The sequence below is a fragment of the Diadema antillarum genome, unplaced genomic scaffold, assembly GCF_040938485.1.
Source record: "Diadema antillarum isolate AM-2024a unplaced genomic scaffold, OU_Dant_1.0 scf00000180, whole genome shotgun sequence".
In the NCBI taxonomy this organism is placed as follows: domain Eukaryota; kingdom Metazoa; phylum Echinodermata; class Echinoidea; order Diadematoida; family Diadematidae; genus Diadema; species Diadema antillarum.
In genome coordinates this window covers 3,240,372-3,267,938 of record NW_027271069.1, presented here as the reverse complement: position 1 = coordinate 3,267,938, position 27,567 = coordinate 3,240,372, and the positions used below count along the sequence as shown (strand labels likewise).

The 27,567-nt window shown below is 39.4% G+C and overlaps 2 protein-coding genes across 2 annotated transcripts; one reads left to right on the top strand and one right to left on the bottom strand.

The window, feature by feature from the left end:
• Positions 1-386: 386 nt before the first annotated feature.
• On the top strand, positions 387-4,421 carry LOC139723035 (uncharacterized). The gene has a single exon (XM_071634311.1). The coding sequence runs from the start codon at positions 387-389 to the stop codon at positions 4,419-4,421; it is 4,035 nt and encodes a 1,344-aa protein (XP_071490412.1).
• Positions 4,422-9,992: 5,571 nt separating this feature from the next.
• On the bottom strand, positions 9,993-24,914 carry LOC139723034 (uncharacterized). The gene is made up of 7 exons (XM_071634310.1): positions 24,669-24,914; positions 22,316-22,512; positions 20,297-20,521; positions 17,178-17,470; positions 15,081-15,251; positions 13,281-13,512; positions 9,993-10,360 (listed from the first exon to the last, which is right to left on the bottom strand). The coding sequence occupies exons 2-7, from the start codon at positions 22,470-22,472 to the stop codon at positions 9,993-9,995; spliced, it is 1,446 nt and encodes a 481-aa protein (XP_071490411.1). The 5' UTR covers positions 22,473-22,512; positions 24,669-24,914.
• Positions 24,915-27,567: the final 2,653 nt, after the last annotated feature.

Below are 27,567 nucleotides of genomic sequence, written 5' to 3'. Positions count from 1 at the left end.
GAGTGATTGTTGCTATAGTAACGTGACTGTACATTGCAATGGATGTGTAGTCTGAACTCATAAAAGTGGGGAAGGAGGCAGGGCTGACAGGCAAGGAATTGGTCGATTTTGCTAGGGATGAAAAGGAGAAACTAGACTTGAAGGAAGAAAAGCTCAGAGAGGAGCAACAAAAGGAAAGAGATGAACGACAAAAGGAAAGAGAGGAACGACAAAAGGAAAGGGAACATTTGGAGAAAATAAAAGAGCTGGAGCTGCAAATCGCAGCAGCCAGACCTAGGAATGATTCCCCTAGTAATGGCATGAAAAAGGTGAAATTACCTCTTTTCAATGAGAAAACAGATGACTTAGATTCCTATCTATGCAGATTCGAGAGATATGCGGAAAGCATGGGATGGGCCAGAACTCAGTGGGCCCTACCCCTCAGTACACTGTTGACGGGCAAAGGCCTGGAAGTGTATTCCCGAATGCCGTCAGAACTTGCAAATGATTACGATGAATTAAAGGCTGCCTTACTCCAAAGGTATGAGTTGAACGAAGAGGGATTTAGAGCTAAATTCCGGAGCTCGCAGGTAGAGCCTGGCGAGACTCACAGTCAGTTAGCCGAGAGGCTGAAGCGCTATCTCTTGCGTTGGTTAGAGTTAGCTGGTTTTAGGGCTGAGTTTGATGACCTAATTCAATTGATGATAATGGATCAAATTTATGCCAGGAGCTCGAAAGAGCTGAAGCAGTTTGTTCGCGAGAGACATCCGACAAACTTAGATGAAATGACGAAGCTAGCGGATCAATACAGTCAAGCCCACCCCCATAAGGAACAAAAGAGCAACTCCTACAAAGACCAAAAGCGACCTGACAAGGGCCAAAGTCAGGGTCATTCGGCTTCCAAATTCAGTGGCCCACAAGGAAATAAGGGGTCAAGTGGTTGTTATGTTTGTGGGAAGGCAGGTCATTTGGCTCGAAACTGCCAGGCCAAAACGAATAGTCCGAGACTAAACCGGGCTGCTGCTTTGGATGAAATGAAGGGGTCTGAGGAGAAGACTAGTCAGGACCGAAAGGGGGCTGCCTGTATTGAGGCTAACACCGTTAGATATGAAACGGCAAGACAGCCGGGCTCGTATGTGAAGCTAGCTTCGGGGGATGAAATACCCCTTCTCGAGGCAGGATGCTCTTCGGGAGTCAGACCATCAGGTGTGAACATGCCTGTTCTTCAGGGAAAAGTAGAAGGGCATGTAGTGTCCGTTCTAAGGGACAGTGGCTGTAGTACAGCCGTGGTAAAGTCAGTGTTCGTTAGAACCCCTCAGATTGCTGCAGGGCAGAAGAAGAGGGTGGTTTTGATAGACGGGACTGTCAGAGAATTCCCCATTGCTAGGGTATGGGTAGACACGCCTTTCTACACTGGGGAAGTGGAAGCTCTGGTTATGGAAGACCCAATGTATGAGCTTATTTTGGGGAATATTCCCGGGGTCAGGGACCAAAATAATCCCGATCCACAGTGGTCACTTGATAGTGACGAGGTAGTGGTAGAGGAGGAAGAGATGGTAGAATCATCCGAGGGAGGGGCGGTAGAGACACGTGGCCAGAAGGCGCAAAGTGCGAAACCCCTCAAACCACTGCCGACAGCAAGTGCACTCTCACTCGCGACGAGTAAAGGTGAGTATGAAGCAGCGCAAAAGGCTGACCCGACGCTAGCGAAAGCTTGGCGAGCAGCGGAGAGTGGTCAGAAAACGACCACAAGCAAAGGAAATGAGAGCAAGTTTCTCGTGCATCGAGGCCTGCTCTATCGCGAATTCCAATCTACAAAATTGGAATATGGCAAGCCAGTTCGACAATTGGCCGTACCGAGCGCATACCGTGATGGATTAATGGCGCTTGCCCACGATGGCATAATGTCTGGGCACCTAAAAACACAGAAAACACTCGACCGATTACAGCAAAGCTTCTATTGGCCAGGTATGGGAGATGACGTCCGGCGATATTGCATATCATGTGATATCTGTCAGCGCACCGTGAATAAGGGGAGCGTGGGTCGCGTGCCGCTCGCGAGCATGCCGCTCATTGATACTCCGTTCAAGCGCGTGGCGATTGACCTCGTAGGACCTTTTGACCCCAAGACCGATCGTGGGAATCGGTATGTTTTGACGCTGGTCGATTATGCAACTCGCTACCCAGAAGCTATTGCATTACCGAGCATTGAAACCGAGCGAGTGGCTGAGGCGCTTGTCGAGATGTTTAGCCGCTTAGGTTTGCCAGACGAGATTCTCTCTGATAGAGGGGCGCAGTTCACTTCTGAGCTAATGAGGGAGTTAGGGCGTTTGCTGTCCGTAAAGCAGCTTAACACAACTCCGTACCATCCCATGTGCAATGGGTTGGTTGAGAGATTCAACGGAACTCTCAAAGCCATGCTGCGACGAATGAGTGCAGAGCGACCCAAAGATTGGGACCGTTATTTACCGGCATTGTTGTTCGCGTATCGGGAGGTACCACAAGCTAGCCTTAGCTTTAGTCCGTTTGAGCTACTGTATGGTAGGACTGTACGTGGAACTCTCTCCCTGATTAAGACAATCTGGGAAGCGGAAACAGTCGACGAAGAGGTCAAAACAACATACGAGTATGTTGTGGACCTACGAGCGAGACTCGAGGAGACTTGCAAAGTGGCGCATGAGGAGCTCAAGCGCGCATCGAAAAGATATGCCAAGTACTATGACGCAAAGGCGCGTGACAGGAAGTTTGAGGTTGGCGATAAAGTGCTCATTATGAGGCCAACGAGCGCAAGCAAACTCCTGATGCAATGGCAGGGACCGTATACGGTCACAGGCACACTAGGGCGATGTGATGTGAGAGTTGAGGTCAATGGCAAGGTCAAGACCTACCATGTTAACCTCTTGAAGAAGTATGTTGACCGTGCGCGAAGTAGGGACAATGGAGTCCAAGCGAATGCCATCTCCGTGGTCGAGGAGGAGGTCGAACCCGATCTCGACCGACCGTGCATAGGACTGCCCGCCTTATCGCAGAATGAGAGCGTGGCTGACGTGGTGATAGATGCGGAACTGACCGAGTCACAAGCAGCGCAGGTAACCGATCTGCTAAATCAGTTTGATGCGCAATTAACCGATGTACCAGGGCGAACAAACGCAATGGAATGCTCAGTGACACTTACTACCGCTGACCCCGTGGTAAGCAAGCCGTATCCCCTACCACAATCTATGCAAGCTGCGGTAAAAGCAGAATTGAGCGAAATGCTGAAGATGGGCGTGATAGAGAAATCACGATCCAAGTACGCGTCACCGATCGTACTAGTGAAAAAGAAGGACGGAAGTAACAGATTTTGCGTCGACTACCGCAAATTGAATGCTATAACTGTGTTTGACCCAGAACCTATTCCGATTGCTGACACTCTCCTAGCGAAGCTGTCAAGAGGTAAGTACTTTTCGAAGTTCGACCTCAGCAAGGGGTATTGGCAGATACCCATGGCCGAGTCTGATAAGGAGAAAACAGCATTTGTCACCGCTGAAGGCCTGTTTCACTTCACCGTGCTGCCATTTGGTATGGTGAATGCACCAGCCACCTTCTCACGGCTGATGCGAGAAGTGCTGTTTGGACTCGACAATGTAGTGAACTACATCGACGATATCCTTGTGTTCTCCGAGACCTGGGAAGAACACTTGGATTCCTTGCAAGCTGTACTCTCGAGGCTTGCAGATGCTGGGTTAACCGCGAAGCCAAGTAAATGTCATGTGGGCTTCAAGACGCTCGACTTTCTAGGGCATGTCGTAGGTGGCGGCACGCTGAAGCCTCACCCCGAGAAAGTAGAGCAGATCTTGCAGGCGGAAGTGCCGCAAACAAAGCGGGAGGTACGCGCGTTTCTAGGGCTAGCTGGGTATTACCGCAAGTTCATACCCAACTTCGCAGCTATCGCCGCACCGCTGTCGGACTTAACAAAGAAAGACAGAGCCAACCGCGTAGACTGGGGACCCCTGGAAGAGCAGGCGTTCAACACGCTGAAGTCCCGACTGACTTCATCCCCCATACTCCATCTTCCAGACCATGAATCCCCGTTCATACTTGCGACTGACGCGTCTGACGTAGGCATTGGCGCAGTACTCATGCAGCGCGTAGAGGGAGAGAAGTTCCCTATCGCATACATCAGCCGGAAGTTGTCAGACACAGAGCGACGGTATGCCGTCATAGAGCGAGAGTGCCTCGCAATTGCATGGGCAGTAAAAAAGTTCGATGTTTACCTATATGGGAGAGAGTTTGAACTTGAGGTGGATCATCGTCCCCTCATGTACATTGCCAAGGCTAAGTTGCAAAACAACCGAGTCTTGCGCTGGGCACTTGCCCTCCAATCCTACCGCTACCACGTGACCGCTGTCAAGGGAACAGATAACGTTGGGGCAGACTTCCTTAGCCGATGTCCAGAGTAAGAGGGGCAGGTTTACCCATATCAAGGGGATTATCGAATGTTGATATTGTCATGTGTATGTACGGACAAATTAGTTTCATACGTGAAAATACTATTGTAGATAGCAGTACTATCTTGAAATGGGGGGGTTGTGTCATGATATGACATATTTTGTATTTGTCACGTAATAATTTGTCTCATTGTACTACTGGTTATTGTGTAGCTCATGTAAGAAATTGATGTTATGGCAATGGTTACAAAAGAAGTGCAGCTTTAAAGACAAAAGCTTGCATCAAAATAACCATATAAGGAGATGTTGCGATGCACAATCAAAGTAAAAGAGAGTGATTTGGAATTAAATGTTTTAGGGATGAGTAAACCCTACATGACGTCAAAATACGAGGAAAGGGTATCCCTGGTAGTATGCCTCATACTATCTGGTATGTGGACGTCATTCACGACGTCAAACACAAGTTTCTAGCTAGGTCAAAACAGGACCACTTCAAAGAATTTTGGTTTCCGTGGACAGGAAGTGATGACGTCAAGCAGAGGCTTGACCAATGCAAAATGAGATACTCAGGAAAGTTTTGACAGACAGAAAACGCCAACCAATAAGAAAAGGGGGCAGGACTTCTATGAAAACTTTCTAGGAAGTCACTTGACTTCATTTAATTAATTTTACATGGAGACCTATGGTCCAACAAATGTATAAATATGCAGTGTTTGGGCACAAAATTCAGATGCCACATTATTTGCGGAACACTCAGGACCAGGCTACGGTACTTCGAGATTGCGAAGTTAGAGTAGCAGAGTGTTATTTGGAATCAGTGTGATTCAGGGATTGTTGCATTTCGGCTGGGACAGCCTGACCATCCAGCAGAGAATCTAGGAGGATTCGAGTGTAAACACCAACAACTGTTGTAAGTACACGATCATTTAATTGAAGTTGTTTATGCCTTGTAAGTTCCTATGTAATTCCCGATATTGCATTGTATGTGTGATGGTTGTATGTCAAACCGAATTTTAATTGCATTGTGAAAGAAATAGAGAATTAGAACAACGCTAAGATTTTAATGGGCTGATTAATCACCCCTATTCCACATTGAAAGATAATTATCCATGGTGAAACATTATTATGGAAATTATGTGTGGCTAATCAATGTTGATATGATGGAATATATAATCATATGTTTTGTTTAAGTTATATGAATAAGAATCAGGAATAACTAAAGACCACAAATTATAAGGGAGGTATCATGTTATTAAATTAACAGGGTGTTTAGGGTTCCAGGGAGAGAGCCACCGTTTAGGGTTCCAGCGAGGACCAAGTTTAGGGTTCCAGAGAGGACCAGAAGTAAGGGGAGACGACCCGCTACTTCAGGCAGGGCATCGTCTACAACCTAGAGCAACCAAGCACGGGAGCTTCTAGAATAAACCAACGAGCAGAGCAACCAAGCTCAAGATCAAGTGGAATTGGAAATCTGTATTCAAGTTTGTACCATGTTATTATAATTGTAAACGACCATAATTTGAGACGAGTATAATAAATCTTATTGCTTGTTACATTATAAGAACACTGTGTAATTGGCTACTTATTTCGAGGCACTGTAGTTGCACAAGTTGAAGGAGTTGATTGAGTGAATGGTCTGCTTAACAATCTGCTGCATTTAGAGAAAGTCAGCCTTTGACTATAGAAAAGATCCCAGTCGCAGGGAGGACTTTCGTTCCCCACATTCAGAGGAAAGTCCCCTGTGACATATATATATATATATATATATATATGAAGAGTTTGTTTGCAAAAACCGATAAGTCCATATTTGCCAAATGGAGATATTTGCGATTAAAGGTCAAGAAAAATAAAGAGAATAATAAGAAAATCTTTGCTTCTTTTGACCACAACTTCAAAAAAAGACCTTTATATGTAGTGTGAATGACCAGTATATCATTCAAAAGGTATTATTTTGTACATTATGACAGAGGCCGTACTTCAAAATCTTCAAAAATGGACTTATCGGTTTTTGCAAACAAACTCTTCTATATATATAATAATAATATATATATATATATATATATATATATATATATACGTGTATATATATATATATAGCAATCATATCATCCCTGGATTATTACATGGAATAGCATAACGGAACTGTATAAAATCCTTGCACCCAATATCTGATACATGTCTTGTCCTCATCAAGGACCAATCCATATTGATTTGATGAATCTTGGATATGCATCTGTATTGCAACCGTTATTTGTATTTTTTTTTTAGAAAAGATAGGTTAGACTTTCTTCACTCCTCTAAACCCAATCAAAAGTCACATTTTCAGGGGGTTTTATTTCCACATGACATTCGTGATACGTTACTCTCATATGCTGAAAGAGATACAGTGTACGACAGTAAGTTGTTTTTTTTTTTCTTCTCTCTCAGAAAGCAAGAATAACGTTACAAAGATGCAAGATGGTGTTACCGCAGCATTCTTCATTACATTGAGAGCATCAATGGAAATACACGAGCATATTTCTTAAGAAAATGATAGTCTAAATTATGTGATGAAAAAAGAAAAAAATACATTCGACGTGCACACTCAGGAAGTATTGACAATGGCTGACTACCAAGAAGTCATGTAAACTTGACTTAAGGAGCCATAAAAGAACTGCAGTATTTATCAGGTTATTATAACGTGCAATCACTTTCGCATGAACCTTATATGAAGTTTTCATTTTTTTTTTAAAATCAATTGCCTTCTTCGAATTTCTTGAAGGAAAATCAAGCATTTTTTAATGATATTTCTTCCCTTCTCGCATACTGATCACATGTGCGGGCACAGCTCTACACATACGATATTCAAAGGGTTGATATTGTTTTGGTTGAGATGGGTATTCAGGTTTTAACTTTGTGCGAGATGATTAGAATTCACTTAGAAATACGAAAGAGTAGAATATTTCTAAGAGGAATCAAAAGTTTATTAATTTGATGAAAATCGGTTATGGAATGGCCGAGATATCAAAAAATAAGAAAAACAAAGTGGTCCAAATAAACAGGACCACACTGTTTTGCTTTGTTTAAAGAGTTACAATTTGAATCCCAAACCTCAATCAAAACTGCATCATCCCTCTAAGAGTAGAAGAGACTGTTTCAAGAGCGTCAAGTTCATTAAAACATTATTTTCTATAATGCCATCCATCCATATGGAGTTCTGTGGACCTTCATAACCAATTTACATCATCTTCGATTAGATATATTCGTGGCTGTTATCATTGCTTTCAAGTTGCAAAATACTTCGTTGTTACATGAAGAGAGATGACTACGGATGGAATACTTTTGGACTTACGAAAGATAGAGAAAGTAGAGTTTCCGACAGAAAAAATCATGTTTGAAGGAAATTAATTGATTTGCTTAATATCAAAGACTTGCACAAAGACACTGTCCTTTACAAATCTATCAATACTGCAATCTAATACATGTACGCAGCACTTTCTTAGAGTGAATGCGGTCAAAATATCAGAGTTAATGGTCGTACAATGTTGTGCATAATAACAGTTGCTCACTTTTAAAGATTACAACATTATGGATTCAAGGTTTTTATGTACATTGATCAATGTGTATCTTGACAAGAAAAAAACAACACAGTGTCAGTTTAAAGAAAAGCCAAATCTCATGCCAACTATATCGGTAACCATTCTCATTTGTTTTTTTCAGAATATGGTTGATTATCTATGTTTATTTTTTATTTTTTGCATTAAATAGAATAATACCGATAACACAGATAATAATATCGATGTCTAATGGTACATCCGAAGTGATAATGATACAGGATAAACAGTTCACTCCGCTAATATACTTTTCTTTCTATGGGCTTCACTTCATTTATCAAATTTCATTTTTGAATGAAACGTATTGTTACACAAGACATAAGTAGGCCTATGTTCCACTATATATGCAGCCACGGCCTGAGTCTGCTAACATGAATAAATAGATTGTAAGTTTATACAAACAGAGCTGACCACTTTCAGTGCGAATGGATGTCCGCCTATCCCTCACATGGACCACACGTAGGAAATACGCGTATATACATGACTGTATATATACTATACACATCCAAATGCATGTGCACGTTGAATTGTGTTGATTCATGATGCCCTCAATGTTGCGTACTCATGTGGCCAACTTGCTTAAACTTGCATGTTACAATATTACTGATGGTTTTATTAACAAAGGACACTGCAAGGAAATAATATGCAAGTTATGTTGTTTGGGTCTATTATAGAAGAAGGTGCATTCCGATGTCTTTTGTTAATCATAGTAGTACTTTAGCAATGATTGACAGTTTGACGTCACTGCAGCAGAATCTTCGTTTACTTGGAAGCTTTATTCTTTGTGCGGTAGAGTCCCTTCAAACAAATGCCATTGGCATAATGCTGTATTTTTGCTACAGGTGGCATACAGACTGACTTTATAGCGTGAGTTTTTGACATACATTATTACATTTTTTTTTCTAATTTCCTCAGACATACATTATTACATATACAATTTGCAGTCCATATATAAGATTACTGTCCTCGATCCCTCTTTGTACGGCTGTACGAGTAATGTGTTTGCGTGTCTATGTGGACATGTTTGAAGGAAATTTCTAAGAGGAATGATGAAAAGGATAAAGAGAAAAATGTATTCTATAGTTGCTAGTCATGGCCGGCGCAGCCGTGGGGGCCGTGGGGGCTCAGGCCCCCACACTTTTTGTGCACCATACAAAGGAATACATAAGGTGTCATCACTTTGGGCCCCCACACTTTTTTCAACCCGGAAGTACGTAAGTGGCACTAAAATAGAAATAGATAGAGATCTTGAAGTATGGCGGCGGTAAGATTACGTTTTTTCTCTGAAGACCTTTTTGTATAACACCCGGAAATGGGAGGGGAGAGAATGAGCTGAGGACTTTTTTTTTTGCTTGTCAGCTGAAGAAACCCGGAAGTGGACGGGGAGAGATGAGCTGAGGACCTTTTTTTTTTTTTTTTTTGCTTGTCAGCTCATGAAGCCCGGAAGTGGGCCCCCGCACTTTTGAAAACGCTGCGCCGGCCCTGCTAGTGTCATGGCATACAATGTCATGTGGGTTTTTTCACTCGAATGGGGTAAAAGAAACACTAAAAGTTAGCAGTGTTGATATTTCTCGGCATTGGCAGGGTCATTAAGCAAAATGGACTTGATAATTATGTGTGTACTCTGAATTCTGAAAGGGTTATTTTGCAGATCCGCGAAACTAGGTTTGCTGTGATGATGCGTCAATCGAAATTGTAGAACTCATTTCGTAATTTTTAAAAATTGTTATTTAATTTTTTTCTGAGAGTCGCAACACATATGCACACACTTAAATGTTGAAGATATCGGTGGGGCAAGTGTAAAGCCCGCATACTGCACCTTTAGGCTTCATGTTTGGTGATTATCATTAGCAAATACCAATCATCCGTTAAGCGGAATCTCCGCTTAAAAGAGGGGAGAAAAACTTGTCCTCGACGTAAATCTCTCCTGATTACCACCGTCCATACTAAGTGAAATTACGGGATCGGGTAGCATTCAGAATAATCTTGTTCAATTCAATAAAGTGGAATAATCCAGGTTTTGCGAGCAGAGTTTCAGACCCGTGTATAACGAAATTACGCTGAGAAAGAGCGCCACACCCGTGGGTCTGTCATTTTCGTCCAGCTCACGCGTGTACCACATCAGGCGGTCCCAGAAATACTCGTGTCTGCTCAGACGGTGCCGAGAGAGGGCGTAGTGAAATTGACGCCAAATGTAGCTGAGATCTGCGCCCCCGATTGCGATCAGGGGCAGGGCCAAGCACATGATTTTCTCGGAGAAGATGAACACGTTGAGCGTGATGACTTCGGCGTAGCTCGACTTAAGCGTCTCATGACCGCTGTAGACGTTGTAGTTCCAGTTAATGTGGATGGTGAGACCTGTAATTGCGGAGAAAGGATCAAAAGAGCAGATATTTAAAGGCTTCCGCAACCAGTACAAGATCTCGCAGCTAGGGAAAGATCGTCAGTGATCGAAAAAGGCATAGACATTTGACTTTCTCTGAGAAACATTGTACGATATTAAATGGGTAATTAAAATACCGTTTAAGGGGGTATCTCACTGAGCGGCGAACGTTTGCGAACGTAGCGAATTTGGGATTTCGCCAGGGTTCGTAAAGGTTTGCAAAAGGTTCGTTAACAGTTGCAAGAAAGTTGGCAAACGTTTTTTATTGTCGCCAGAAGTTTTCATTGTCGCAAAGAAATTTTGAACATGTTCAAAATTTTGAACATGTTCAAAATTTCTTTGCGAATTTGCATTTTCGCTAACAGTTGCAAACATTCGCAAAACACTCGTAAGAATTCGCAAACGGTCGTAATACGGTGTCGCTAACATTTTTATTTGATTCGCCACTGCTAGCGAACAAGTAACCATATGATTCCTGAAAGCTCTTGAAGCAGGCAAGGTTCCACTCTGATTAAGTTCTTGAAGCTCTTGACATCTCCATCATGTAATTGCTGCAAAAGCTTTTCATATTGACCCAAGTCTGTCCTCTGCAACAACCACTCTCTAACCCAAACAGTCTCTCTTTTCTTCTTCCTTTCTTGTTTTTCTTCATCTTCTTTCTATTAAGCTGCAAGATAGCTGTAGCAGCAGCCAGGCAAAGCATCTCTTCAAGGATAGCAGCACGTTGAGCCTCGTCTTGGCAGAAATTCATTTCCATATTCTGGATATCCATCTTGAACGGTGGTCACATGCATTCAAGAGATCTGAATGCAGTGGAAGGTTGTACATTCGTTTTATGGGTCTGACTATACATAATCGCCTGGTACTTTTCCAGGTCCCAAAACATTCGCAAATTGTCGCAAGGGATTTGCAAACAGTTGCTAATATTTGCAAAACTGTCGCTAACATTTGCAAAACTGTCGCCAACATTTGTAAAACTGTCGCTAACATTTGCTAACAGTCGTTAATAGTCGCCACCTGTGTTTCGCAAACACTGTCGCAAACGTTCGCTCAAGTGTTGCTAATTGTCGCTAAACATCTCTAAAAGTCGTTAACTGTCGCTAATGGCAGAAGCGAACCTCGATTTTTCGCAAAACATTCGTCAGAAAAGTTGGCGAATCTCAATTTCGCTACGTTCACAAACGTTCGCCGCTCAGTGAGTACCAGCTTCAGTGATTCGCTAACATAGTCACGTTATGGAGGCTCATTCGTTATGTTCGCCCATGGGCGGACATTCTTTGTAATGTTCTCCCGTGGGAAAACATTTTCACGTATGACAGTTAAAAGGCCTCTCAGGGACCGCGCGCGCACAGTGAATTTGGCTCTGCGCTATACGCGAGCGATCGAGTGCGTTGTGCTGCTGGTTGACGTTGACGTTGACGTATTTGACGTATTGGACTTACCCATGACAGATGATGACTTTTGTTATCGGGAACATCCAAACGTTCCACCCTCAGGGTTTTAAATGCTATTTCGGGAGGCTATAATTCCCTCGACTTCGTCTCGGGACTTATAACCTCCTTCAATAGAATTTCAAACCCTTCGGGTGGAACATTCGGTATGTTCCCTCCCCCGCCAGTCACCATCTATTTGTCAGGGCCGGTGGAGCGTTTTCAAAAGGTCGGCACTTCAGAATTTCATGAGCTAACAAGCAAAAAAAAAAAAAAAAAAAAAAAAACAGAAAAGAAATGGGGGGGGGGCGATCTTCAGCTCATCTCTCAGCTGATCAACAAGCAAGCAAAAAAAAAAGGGGGGGTGGGTCTTCAGCTCATCTCTACCCTTCCACTTCCGGGTTTCTTCAGCTGACAGCGCTATAAAGGATATAATTTATAAGAGCATGTATAAAGAGCATGTATACGCATTGTATATGAATTCTCTAAATATGTACGCGTATATGTATATAAATGTGTATATTTATGTGTGTGTGCACATGTGTACGTTCACAGCAAAATAATATCCAGTATAAATTCCTCTATATACAGCATTGAGTTTAGAACTAATCGAAAATATATGTATAGCCAGTTTTCACTTTTTTATTTTCATTTTATTCTCTTTCGATCTTGTAAGGATTTTGAATGTATGAAAACCACTATTCACTCTGAAATCATGAATGCCATTCACAAATATTAACTCCATCATGCTAGGTGAATGTATCATATTGATTGAACATGTTTGATCATATGGGAACACAACAAGCATGCACGATTCATTTTACGCTGTACAACTTGTATGCGAACCAACAAAGAACATTAGAGATGGTATTCCTTCAGTATAAATATACTTCGTTTCAAAACAGTTTATGTTACCACATGTGTAATTTAAGAGTCTCATTTATATCATAGAGTCTACAAATGGTAAATAAATGATATTACTGGCAAAGCTTGTGAGAAAATGACAAAATATAACATGTCAGTCTGTTAAAAATGCTATATTTTCGATTATTTCTATCATGTCTATTGTTTCATGCCTACGTCACATAAGAAAATAAAGGAAATGATACCAAGACCATTTCAAGGTAATTCACGACGATAATTACTTCACACTTTGGCCCTTCAGCAAATTACAGCCAAGAAAACCCAATTCCATCCATTATGATATTGTTAACTTAAATTAGGACAGAAAGACATCTGACAAACATGGTTGCCATGGCAACCAGCAATAGCGGACATAGGTACTAGGTAAATTATATATCAAAATGTTCGTTATAAGATTTTAGGAAAAGTCACCATTTGGTTGAAATCGGGTAAAGGGTGTAGGAGTGGCAAATAAAAATATGTTAGGGGCACAATGTGCCCCTCCCCCCCCCCCCCACACACACACACATTGGACCTTCCCGCGACTGAAAGGGAGACTCACCCAGAACTCCGAGCGCGATGATGAAGGGCATCCAAGCTCCGAGGGCGGAGCGGAGTAGACGGTAATCGCGGTATGTCTCCGCCAGTCGCATGCGGCATCGATCCAGCTTACCCTCGTGCTCCACGATGAAGGCGAGGAGGAGGTTGCACTCGACTTCGAAGGAGTGTCGAAGCAGGTACAGCGTGTGATTGAAGATGCCGAACAGAAGCATTCCGACCGTCACGAATGTGATCTTGGAAAAGGAAAAGACAAACACTCTGAGGATCTCTGGGATTTTCTCTGGGTTTAACGGTGCACCACGTATTAATCTTTCTAGAGTATGTGTTTGGCCCTGAAAAGGGCCTCTATACGCAGTGATGACGGGGGCTGGGTAAATAGGGACTGGGACTGGGTAGGCCTTTTTCAGGGCCAAACACATACCCTAGAAAGAATACGAGGTGCATGTAGGCCTATACCGTTAAGCCGCTACCACCCAACGTTCTACCCGGCGCCACGGAAGCGTTCACAGACTTTGTATTTTACATGTGTGACGCAATTTATGAATAGGCAACCCTATGTGCATGTAGGGTTCATTTGCTGTATGAGATGCAGTTTGGACGCAGATGAGTAGCACATTCAAAAAGTGAACATATTAAAGAAACAATATAGGACTTCATTATGCATGCATACCCTATAGGACCTACATTAAATACAAACACACTAGTCTTGGACATTTCATCTATCTATATAACCATAGTATGTTATATAATATATATATATATATATAATATAAATATATATATATGAGTATATGAATATAAGAACGACCCAAGTCCATGGAAGACCATTTCGAGTAAACTTAAAAAAACTTTATATCTTTTTTATTTGTCCAATAATATTCTATTTAACTGTGATGGGAAGGCAACATTGTATATACAAATTAGAACATATATTATTATGACAATTAACATTTACATTAACTGTGGAGAGGCCATTTTGTGTGATGGACTTGGGTCGTTCTTTGATTCATATACATGATATTCTGCTATAGAGATGAGAGAAGGACGAGAGAGGGTGCTATAATATGAATGTAAGAATGACCCAAGTCCTTCATTCTTACATTCATATAAGATTTAACTCATTTATTTCAGGCACTTCCGGGGGTAATTAGGATTTATCATTTATACACAAGATGAGTCCATGCACAAGCTACAATTTTCCATGCCAAACTGAATTTGGCCAAAAATTGGACTTGGGTCGTTCTTATATTCAGGTCTTCATATATATATATATGCATATATATATATATATATATATATATATATATATATATATATATATATGTATATGCATATATATATATATATATATATATATATATATATATAGAGAGAGAGAGAGAGAGAGAGAGAGAGAGAGAGGGAGAGCACATATATTTATGATCGTACATGAAGAAAATAATGAATGATAATGATGCAAGAAGGCGCCGTATTTATTCAAAACACTATCAAACACTGTCAGCAGGGTCGGTTTAGAGGAACACGGTCAATAACTGACAGCACGCATGCAAGTCATACGGCTATTGTATCAAGGTTTGGTATCAAGTCTCAAATCCAAATTAACGTGAAAGTTACTCGTTTCATTTGCTTTATTACTCTTGTTTCCATGAACAAGATGAGTACTGTTTCAAACTCGAAATACAGGGCAGAGTGTGAAGGTCTGTTGATGTGCTTGGTGTACTAGTCTCTGGATGGTAATGTTTCACAAATTGGGGTGTATTCCCCCCCCCCCCCCCCACCCCCTTTAGCCTTCCGTTCTTACCTCAGTCCCTTGTACCACCCAGCTCCCCTTCTGAATCCTTTTGACGAGTTCGGAGAAATATAGTCCTTGCAGGGCGGTGTTGACGAGGGGCCAGATTAGACATGAAGCCAGGAAGGTGCGGTTTGGGATACGGAAGCTACCTCCATGGTACAAATATTGCAACCGTCTCGTCTGGTGATAAAGGAAAAACAAAAACAGAAACAACGATCCCTACTCAAAGGAGTGATGCTCGTTATTCCACTGGTAATCCTAAAAAGTATTATAGGTTTGTAACTCCGAAGGTTAGTTATTCCAAAGCCCGCAAATTTTCTACACCTAGATGTTCGATACTTCGAATAATATTATCATGCATTAAAAGTTTGCGGTAATCATAACTGTTACTTCGACACACAGACAATATAATCATACATATACACTATATAATTATGTTCTTCATATCTGTTCATATACACAAAAATGCCACAATATTTAGAACCCACCAAATCTCAGCGTGTAAAATATTCTGTGGTTTCATGAAGTCTTCCTTTCTCATAGTTCTGTTATTTATTGCTCTGCTCTTACGTGAGTTAGAGCTAAACATTATCTTATGTCTGAGCCATTTGTTGCTCATAATTATGATAAATTCTTTATGGTTGAAAAAATGAAAGCCTCTCAACCTCTAAATTCATATCTGATTCTTTGATTAGAAAAACATGAAAGAATAGGAATCTTGATGCTACTATTCACAAATTTTGTACATTTTTTTCTCCTAAAAAATGAACTATGGAGTGAACTTCAAAGTTGCCAGTTCCTAAGTTAATGTGGACAAATGTTGACAAAATTTATGTATGGATAGCAATAAATGTCATTGAACTTGAACTTGAACTTGTATATTATCTGGAACTGGATTGGTTAATCGAATGGTAGCAATGTCATTAAGGCATTACCCCCCCCCTCCCACCACCATCACCACCACCACCACCACGTCCCATAATAAAACAGTCACGCAACGGAATCGAAAATAACCTCTACGTTGTCTGTTATTACAAAACCGAAAGCAACAAAAGCTTTATGTAGAGTGCACATCCTTGCTGAGGTGACGCCAAAGCACTATTGCTTCTTTTTTGTTTACATTAGCCAAAACGATCACATTCTTGATGGCCTAGCAATCTTTCTTGTTTGAAAGCCTGCTAAGCAACTTATGAAAATTATATATTTCATACAATGACGAAAAAAAAAGATAATTTCTATCGCTGTATTGCACAACTGCATGATGGGAGTTAATGAAATCTTTGTTTGTCTCAATTCGTAATGAAATTAGTGTGCCAGTAGGCCTATTATGACTATATAGGCTCTTTACAGCGTGACTATTCGAATATTCACAGTAGTTCTGTATCCCGGGGGGATTTTTATTTTTTCAATAATCCTTTTTTTTTGTGTATATTGTTCCTCTTTTCTGCCTCACATTGTAATCTTATTCTTTCTTATCCTTCCTCTTGGTAAAATGCTCTATCCTGTCACTCATCGATCTTGTTCCCGCTATAGTTTCCCCTATTCAACTCATCGTCCGTTGTGTATATAGAATAATATGCACATCACAATGTTGCCATGACACTCTTTATTCAATAGAACGCTTCTTTTATATATATCTTTCATACTATAATTATTTCTATATTGATATCTACTAATGATTCTGTTTGTTTGTTTGTTTGTTTTGTTTTGTTTTGTTTTGTATTGTATTTTGCATGCAGGCATGCATACGCCACAGCACAAGCTTGATAAGCAGCCTGTAAGTTCTTTTCCGTCCCCTATTTCATAACAAGGTTTTTGCAAGAGCAAAGTGAGCAGGAAGATGTGTGTGTGTGTGTATGTGTTAGTGTATTCATTTGTTTGTTGTTTTTTGAACAGTTAGAAAAACTGATGAAAGATATTTTCGGCAAAAAAAAAAAAAAAAAAGATCTTTTGATCATTTCAAAACCTGCATTTACAGGGGGCATCTTTTCTTTTCTGTTTAGCCTGTTGGAATAATTTTATGATGTGCTATAGTGTTGAAATGGCTGCGCCGATTGAAAAGCGCCGTGTCGATGATAATGATGATTAATTTGCAAATTCAATTACCACATAGTCTTGGTGAAGCACCCCACACCATCCCCAATATATGGGACCATAATCGGTGTCCAGGTAACTGCCGTAGCTGAAGTAGTAGCGGAGCTTGGAGTATAGGCAGATGAGCGTGACGCCGATCAGCGCGAAGGAGAAGGTCATGTACGAGGTGAGGTGCATGATTTCGTCCTCGCGGCCAAACAGCAGCGTGATGTACACCCACGTGTTGTAGCAGATTCCCGCCATGAGAAGCGCCATGAAGACGTTGGACATCACAGTCCCTGCGACTCGGCAGCACGAACCGGGAACTGATGAGTGAATATTAAGAGAAGAGGAAAAAGGCGCAGAACAGGATAGAAACCGAAATTTCATATTTAATTTAATATATGAGTCGAGGTCGGCAATTTCTTGTCAAACTTTAACTCGCATTATTCTACATGTGTGGATGCTGCTCCCCGCCTTACATCCATTCCTTCCCTTTTGCGGCAGAGATTGGGGGTACATGTAATATAATTATCTTCTCTATCTCTCTCTCTATCTATCTATCTATCTATCTCCCATATATTATATCATATATATGAAGAGTTTGTTTGCAAAAACCGATAAGTCCATATTTGCCAAATGGAGATATTTGCGATTAAAGGTCAAGAAAAATAAAGAGAATAATAAGAAATTTTTTGCTTCTTTTGACCATAACTTCAACAATATACCGTTATATGTAGTGACCAATATATCATTCAAAAGGTATCATTTTGTACATTATGACAGAGATCGTACTTCAAAATCTTCAAAAATGGACTTATCGGTTTTTGCAAACAAACCCTTCATATATATATATATATATATATATATATATATATATATATATAATGTAATATGAATATAATAATGATATGCATGAAATGATATTATATCTATATATGTATACATAATATTACACAATGTATACAGAGTAAAGAGGGGGATACAATTTGTATTTACATGCGGCCTGCAAAAATTGACTGTGGGGGACGTTGAAGTTATTGTATGATCGAAAATATTATGCGTGTAAACAATCATAACTACTTATTTGAAAAAAAAAAGAACATAAGAAGAGAGATGATCCTGAAGGAAATGAAAGTAAGTAAGTACTAGTAATTGAAATAAAATCAGTCACGAGTGGGTCTATTCGACCACTTATATGCTATGAATTGATACCGAGTGTATAGAATATCGGGAATAACATTATTTTTGCTTGTATTTGGATAAACTGTAACAGGCATGCATGCTTCGAAAGTGCATAAAATCGTGCATGTGTGTGTGTGTGTGTGTGTGTGTACGTCGCCGGGTTGTTTGTCTGTTTTTTCTTCATAGCATGCCATCGATACCAAGAGAAGTTAACTGTTTCAATACCACGATCATAACAAAAATTCATGTTGAGCAATATGTTTCGTTTTGTAACAATGTTCGTGATATGCCTTGCGTTACAATACACGATTACCTATCTATCTGGGGTATCTAGTTACAGCCTGGCCCAGTGTGCGAATACTATAAGTCTATGACGTACGAGATCAATGCCCACCTAATTAACACACTAAATACACTAAATGCAGGTTATAATGGGGCAAAAATGTACGTGTATTACCCTGCATATATAGAGAGTACAAATTTACAAAAAAAAATCACGATATCAAATATTAAACAATGATCATCATTGGTCTAAAAATAATCACATACATAAAATTGATAAATATACTAAGATTAGCAGACACCACTATTTTGACACTGGGGGGAGGGGGGGGGGCAAAATGTGCCCCTATACATAACTTCTTTATTGATGTATCACCGTCATATTTGGCACATGGGTGGAGCAAATACATGGCCCTACATTTCAACTTTCTCTAGTTCACCGTCTGGGGCGCTATTTACCAAAATATAAAGGAATGCATACGAAATATGCTAAAAACATGATTTTTCATTCTTTAAAAAAAGTTCGAGTATGTAAGTCTTTATCTTAGACCAATCATTTTCATTCTTGTCACAATCCAAAAGCAAGTCAAACGTCATTGTTTAATGTCATGGTTGATATTTCTCAAGGTCACCACATGGGGGCGCTAATCAATGCGGTATTATGAAATCACTTTTCCCATTTCTATAATATTAGATTTTTCTTTAAGTTTGCAAATTGTTATGATAAACAGATGATACTACAGGCAAAGTTGTGCGAAAGATTCACAAATGACACAAACTAAGATGGTAATCTTTGAAAAAAAAACGCGTTTTCAATCACTTCCATCATATCTATTGTTTGATGCCTATGTCACACGACACGGAAAATAAAGGAAATGATAAGAAAAACATTTCAGGGCCACTCACAGCAATAATTACTTCATAATTTTATTTTCCTAATTCAGCAAATTACAGCCAAGAAAATCCCATATCATCCATTATTATATTGTACTATATAGAATAGAAAAACACGCAAAATCTGACTGACATGCTTATCATTGTACGGTTTCCAAGGCAACCAGACATATTGAACATGGCTAATATACATTTGCAGTAAAATTCTAGGAAAAATGAAATTTCATGAAGGACGTAGGAATGGCAAATGAAAATAAGTGGCACATTGGGCTTTAGAGGGTTGAATACAGAACACAATATCGCAATGAAATATAGGCCTACAACGACATTAAATTCTACAAATTTTTCCTTATATTGATCTCATTAAGTGTATCTTCAGCGGAGTCTTAAACGTATGTAGTGAAGCTGTGAAGGGGGAGCTTGTTCCCTAGCTCAGGCGCGGCGACGGCGAAAGCACGACTACCATATAGCGGGTATACCGGTACGTGGCATGGGGACATAAGAGCTAGATTGTAGGATTAAGAAGGAGGATTGCAAGACACGGGATAGATTCTTGGGAACTAATGATTCAGAGATGATCAAAAACAACAACACCAACAGCAACACCAACGCCACCTGTTGAACAGCAACAACAACAACAACGATAACAGTTAATCAGGTTGCTGGAAGTCTCCCGGCCACCCCTCATGCCGCCAGAGATGAACAGCTATTTATAGGAGTGTGATGGTAGACATCATTCATCCTAATACATGAACAGGCTGATGAAGCCAAATACATTTGCAGGTGCTTACCTATTTCTGCCACGTTGTATATCTTCTTCCCATCCCCGTCCCACTGTAGGCTCCCGCAGACGACACACGACTCGGACTCGATTCCCGTTAGCCCATCTTCGCTCGAATTCAGCTCCGTGTGATCTTTGCCATAGAGCTCAAGGAAACCATCCTCATCCTCTTCGAACAGGTGGAATTCCATGTCGGATAGTCCGGATTCATCGTTGTTGTTATCGCCATACTCGACTTCAAGTGAAATTAAATCAGAGGTCAGTCAAAGTTTCTGGTCGCTTTTTATCCGGGGTGTAATCCTCATTTTACATAGAAGCATTAGGCATACCGTTTAGATTAGACCAGTTCCCCTGGGCCAGTTCCCCAGTAAGCGATGGTTCAAATGACCCGAACTTTGAATCATCGAAACAAAACAATCTGCTGTAAAGCTAGAAATATCCCTTAAGTAATCTTCCTTGCTTTTAGTATGTAAACACGTTTTCTCCCTGAAACCGGAAAAGGGGGTTCTTTCACTGGAAAGTAAAGAAACCGTTCAGGCCCTTTTATTTCTAATAAGACATTGCTCATTTCACAACACTCTGTTTCCCACTATGTCGTTTTAACTCGGGACAATGTATGTGTCGGTGCGGTGGATGTAATTCCGAACAGGCTTATAGACCTACTAGGTTTTTAACGTAGAGTATAATACTATGAACACATTACGTCTACACGGTTTTAAAACACTGTAACTTATGTCGGCCATAGTTGGGGACTTCCAAAAGAAGGAGAAACATATATTCAATGGGTTTTAATATAAAATGAGTGGGGTGCATTGGTAACTAACTTTATAAAAGCTCTCAGTGATGGGTGAAAGTCATTTGCATGAAGAAGAAAAAAGATCCCCAAAGCAAACAGGGCACCGATTTATGACAGTTTTTAGCCCTAATAAGTTGTTACTCTCTGATAATTACTAGAGTATAAAACAGTCAGCGACCAGCGAGAGCTTGTCATCCAATCAAACCACGGATTCTACTGAAATTGTCAGAGACTGTGTTAACCCGCCACACACTTCTGTACTCCACAATTTACTTAATATACTGTGCAAAGTTAAAGTATTGTACAGATGGTTGAAAATATAGCAAAATCTCAATCCCAACTTAAGATTTACTCTTGAATTAAATGAAACTGACTTATGCTTTCATTTTGAAATTACCTCCAACAGCGTCCAACAAAATTGTGCACCATCAGTGACTATTCAGCTGTTGCTTATATCAATGTCAGTGTTATCTGATACATAGTATATGAAATATTATAATTATTATAGTTTTGAACAATATCATTTCATGACAGGTACACTTTGTACTATATTTTGATTTTCGTTGATTGGAAATAAATTATGATTGAATTGAATTATTAAGATATCAAAAGTGGGAAATGTTTTTGCAACACCTAAGGCATTTCGATCAAAGTGCGATCAAGAATGGGTCGGAAATTGAGTGCGGCATCATGCCCACTTCGTATCCCTGTCAAAATGAGGAGATTGGTTTGTTTGGGTACCCCCATTGTATATGTTTAATACTTTCAAGAATGCTCATCGTAGAGCATAATGGGATTGAGAAAAAATTGTATATCTATATCCGATGGAGACGAAATACAAACGGCTGCAGGCCAGTTTCGTTTTCACTGCATAATAACTTTTACCTACGTTGTCATCGACTTAATTTCTGAACCCTGGAGAACTACAACAGCTCGTTTGATACTTTAATCTGATGAGACCTATCAAGAAAAATAATAGTCAACCACGGTGTAGATTATTCTAGGAGATCAGGGGTGTAGCAGTGATGGTTACATCAATAGTCCCTACAATATATTCCAATTCAATTCAAACTTTATTTCCATTTTTTTTTTCCAACAGAATATACAAAGTAAAAATATTAGACACACATTCAAAATGAATAATAAACAGGAAGCAAAAATAAAAGTATGCTATGTAAAAAAAATACGTCCCCTTAATTGAGGTAACCTTTGGAAAGACGGTTATATACTTACCGACAAGGTAACTTGTAAGAGGCTCGTGCTCAGTTGGCTTTTCTGAAGTGCCCAACGCATCTGAGCACATGAGGCATTTCATCCGCCGATGGATCTCACCCCGGTGGAATATTCCCAGCAACTGAAGTTGAAATCTGAGCAGGGACCTGGCACACATCTTAAGCAGAACGCACTCAGCACCAAGACCAATAAGATACCTTTGAGAACGTAAATATAATGTCATATATACATGTTATATATAATATATATAGAGAGATATGATTATACAGAATGTATATATATGTATAGAGAGAGAGAGAGAGAGAAAGAGAGAATATAGAATATTATTGCTTTATTTTTTCCTTATTCATTTATGTATTCATTTGCTTATTCATTTATTCATTTATTGATTAATGAATTTTTTCATTCATTTATCAATTTACTTATAATATGCATTTATCTATAAGCCTATACATTCAGGTATCTCTCCATCTTTGTTAGTGAAGTGCAGTCAGTAGTTTTGATCCTCAAAAATGATTATCGCGTTTAACAACATGATAATGATAATGATGATATAGCTATGATATTGATGACGGTTACAGTGATGACATCACAATTGGCGCATACTGACAATCGCGGTTGTAAAAGATGAAATCCTGATAGAAATATAGTGCTACTGATCATTCTGGGGATGATGAATGATAATGATGATAATGATGATGATGATGATGATGATGATGATGATGATGATTGGAAGGGGCGGAAGAAGAAAATAGGGAAGAAAAGAAAATTGAGAGAATTGTAATATACATGCAGTTGTTCATCATCTATATCACCACCACCATCTTGTAGAAGCTACAGTGTACTAAAATTGAACTTCGGTTGATGAATACCGTAAAAGTCTGTGCCAATTTTTGTAGATAAGTGCATATATCAAGGAGGAACTTTTTTGTTTATACAATTTGAATGCTTGTCGCAAGTGTATTTCTGTTATAAGCTGGGAAGGTTACACGTTTGTGTGTGTGTGTGTGTGTGTGTGTATGTGCTTGTTTGTTTGTTTGTTTGTTTGTTTTTTTGTTTTTTTCATAAAACACTGTTAACTACTTGCCAGGACAACTCATGCCTCCGTAAGTGCAAATAGGACGCAAGTGATATCGATGATGAAACTAAAACTAAGATGGCAATTAAAACGTGAACAATATATGGCAATGATGAGATGAGTACACGAGAATCAACGCAATTAATGTCCAAAATGGGACTTTGTCAGCGGCATTTTTATTACGCCTTATATACGTTATCATCAAACTTCTTCTTCTTCTTGTATTTCAAGACTGATTTGATGATGAAATAAATAAAAATGAAATAAACACTTTATTTCAAAATAGATAGAATAAAATAGATGAAGCCAATTCATGTAACATCATGATCATATTGCAGAAGGTGCTACTGACATGAGTTAACATTGATTGATCACGGTTCCAGATGGAACGATCATTTTAGATTTTTATATGGTAATTTGGATGATCACTATGTAAGTAATCATGATTTTGATGATAACAATGATGAATGTACAGAAAGCAATGAGATTTATGATAATCATAATGATGATGATAAAAATAATGACAATAATGGTGATAGAAAAATGAATATAGACATAAGAATGAAATAGATAATGATAACAATTATTCATATTATCTATTTCGTCATCATCACCATTGAATTGTTGGTAAAAACTATACAATTAAGATAAACATTTAAAGGCACTATTAACCATTTGCATACGAAGCGAAAACCCAGCTTTAGTGCTTCAAAATAGTTCCTAAATGTGTGTGAGGGATAGAAACATTAACCAGTGTAAAACAAAAGTTGATCGGTACAATCAATGTTACGTACTTATTGTTAAATATAACAACTGTCAACAAATGATTATAATTAAATTGTTTCTGCAACACTTTCTAGACTAAACCGTGTACTGCTCTGGTTTAGTAAGAATAATAGTGGTATCTCCTTATATTTGAGGCTTTATTTCAATTCTTTATATAGTAGGATGTTTTTGTGATACAACTGACCTACACAAAATATTATGCATCAAATGAGATGATTCGAACATTTTTTAAATCTTTGCTCCCGATTTGCCAATGGTAAACAATACCTTTGATGTAGTATTTAGAGCAAGGATTATCTTCGTAATTAATTTTGAGGTTTCTGCATCCGATGTACTGCAGCAAAACTTTCATTGAATGCAAGTAACATAAAAACAATACATGATTTTGAGCTATTTGATTTCAGTCATACGATATGATAGCCAGAGAGTACTCGGAAACTTTCGTAATACCTTATCACCAGGGACAGGAATATTAAGTCATGTACTCACCAGTTTATTCATCCAAGACAATGCAATGTTTACAGGTCTGTAGTACTATATCCACAACTGCAAGTGATGACTCATGTTAGTTCCATCGCCCGTGCTGATAGTGACATCTTTATATATCTATCGTTCCTTAATGGAACAAATCAACCAGCAGCCTGGCGATACTTGATGAATTTGCTATTGCTTTCTCTGGGAATGGAGCGTAAGAAGAATGGGCATCCACGCTTGGGTCAGTCTCTTTCTCCCAAAATTAATTTAGTTCAATGTAAGTATTCCGCTGTTTAATCCCGAGACAGATCGTAGGAACGCAATACAGCAATTTCACAGGTAACAGTTCTGCGTACGCCCATGCGCTAACCTCCAACATTCATTGTGTGTCATGAGACTCGTGGGTTTGCGCGATGATAGAAATTGTCATATCTTCGGAGATCCATGCCTGTAGTGTGTTATTCGATATAGATATGCCTAAGATATTACTTCCTTGTTTGGCCTGCAGACCGTCCGGTTTATTTTTGGCGTCGGGGTAGAGAAGTGAAACCAAGATAATTGTTCGACTGGGAAGTTGCATGGAAATACAACGCAATAACTGGCAAGAAGAAAAGATGTACCGTGGCACTGTTACTGTTGACATCAAGACTGTTGTATCGCATAAACAAAAAAAAACCCAAACAAACAGAAAAATGAAATGTTTTGTTTCAAAGTAATATCGACCCTCAACCGAAACAAATCATTATCTACCATATACTGAATGATTGATTAGGGCCTAAATCCCAATCTCATCCGATCACTCCCCCAAACACACACACACATTACACAAACACATACTCAAACGCACACGTAAGCACATTTACCCAATACCGCCTTCAATCCTAATAGAACGCCTTAATAATGTTAAGGTCATACTTACCCAGGGTAAAGGATCTTCAGACTCATGGACAGGAATCGAACATGACCCTTGTGTCCTTGGATTGGCCGGGAGTCGGGAGTTTTATCCACTATATGCCACAGCGCCCTCACGTTAAAGGGATCGTATAGTTTTGGTTGAGACCTAATTTCAGGTTTCTAACATTTTTTGGTGAGATAATGAGAAACCTCTTGTGGAATATGAAAGAGCGCATAATTCCACGAGGAATTCAACATTTATTTGATGAAAATTGGTTTTGAAATGGCTGAGATATCCAAAACAGAGCGATTCTAGTAAAGTGTGGGACCCACACTTTATCACGATCGCTTTGTTTTACTTTGTTTTTGGATGTTTCAGTCATTCCAAACCCGATTTTCATTGAATAAACTTTGAATTCCTCCTAAAATGGTATGCACTGTACTGTTTTGTAAGTGTTTTCTTGGTATCTTGCAAAAAGTTAAAAGCCCAATTCTCATCTCCACCAATACTGTACCATCCCTTTAAGACCTTGATTTCTATATCTGTCTTTCTATGCTGTTTGTATGTTTGTGTGTCAAAGTGTGTTTTGTTTTGTTTATGTTTTACTCCTCTCCGCCTCATTTGGTGACAAAAACTAATGTTTCCTGTCACTTAATTTTTTGCCCTTTTCTTCGAGAGGACAATAACATGTAACACTGACTCAAGAACTGTTATGTGCCGAATCAGGAAGACAAATAGAGAGACGCTGATATAGGATACGCTCCCTAACTTCCTTAGATTGCAAATCAATCTCTACGATTGTGGGGAGGGACCAATCCGAAATTAGATTGAGAAGAAATATATCATATTAATAGAGAGAGATACTTTGAGATGATTGTGGTATTAAATTCTTTTGATGATAGTTATTTTTATTTCCTCCCTCTTGCCATACATTCACAATACTTCCCGGAAAGTGGTAATTCAGTCAACCCGAATTAATGATCATAATTTATATAAAACAAGATAATCCATGCAGAGAACATGGCAAAACACTTTATTGTTTTACTCATAGTATTATGATAGATAAAACAGATTACACCCTCATAAATCATATTATAATCTCTCGATAATGATAACAATTGAAGCTTAACATAATCTTGTCTTTCTCCACTTAGCGTATAATCGAAGGCAAGGAGGATGTGGACTCATTATTTCCCCCACCCAATACCCAACCATGGGGGATAGGCCTGTGTGCGACTCTATACTTCCCTGGTATCACTATTCCCAAACGCCTTTCATGAACTTACACTCTCTAGTAGCTCTACGGATGCGAGCTACTACGCCCTCTCGTGGTCTTTTAAATGTGCTTTTTATGGTCAAATAAATGTAAAACAGGCCACACCCTTTCAGCTGCGTTACGCAACATCAGACGACATAACTTACGATGGGAATTGGTTCTCCACAGGTTTACACAATGAAGATTCATTTCATTACATTTTATTTTTCATTTATTAAATTTCCCACAAGAAAAATGCAATTGCAATAAGCCTTTTAATGCACAATGGAAGGACTGCTTGAAAGCAGTGCTTGTAGTGTGCAGTCTCCTCTTAAACAATGAAGTTTGCTGACCTAACAAAACAAGGCAAATTGCCCGTATAGAGCAAAAACATAAAGATAGACAAGGAGAACAACAACAAAAAAAAACACACACACACACACACACACACACACACAAAACACGAAACAGTTTGTAGTTCTTAAAAAAGAAGAACAGATTACTTGTTGAAGGAATAACAGGAAGAGATTAATGAAGACATGAAAACGGGACGAAGGAAAAGTAGTTGAAGGGTTCAACTAGTGCATGCACACAGGGCAAGAGGATGCAAAGCCTCATCTAAATAGAGAGGATATTGTATCTTAAGTTCATAAAAACCGTAGCAATGATAAGAAAAAAAAAAAGAACTTCAGTTTTTGCTTCGTTTTGGCGTGTTGTGTGTGACAAATTTGTTTATATCTACACGGAATGCGAACGGAAAAGGA

Bases quoted from the DNA above. Each gene is read 5' to 3' on its own strand.
- LOC139723035 (XM_071634311.1), top strand. From the start codon at position 387: ATGGGATGGGCCAGAACTCAGTGGGCCCTACCCCTCAGTACACTGTTG.
- LOC139723034 (XM_071634310.1), bottom strand. From the start codon at position 22,472: ATGTGTGCCAGGTCCCTGCTCAGATTTCAACTTCAGTTGCTGGGAATA. The intron at 20,522-22,315 runs GTAAGTATATAA...TTTCACTTGAAG, and splicing joins TCTTACAAGTTACCTTGTCG to TCGAGTATGGCGATAACAAC. The intron at 15,252-17,177 runs GTAATTGAATTT...CTTTATCACCAG, and splicing joins TGCTTCACCAAGACTATGTG to ACGAGACGGTTGCAATATTT.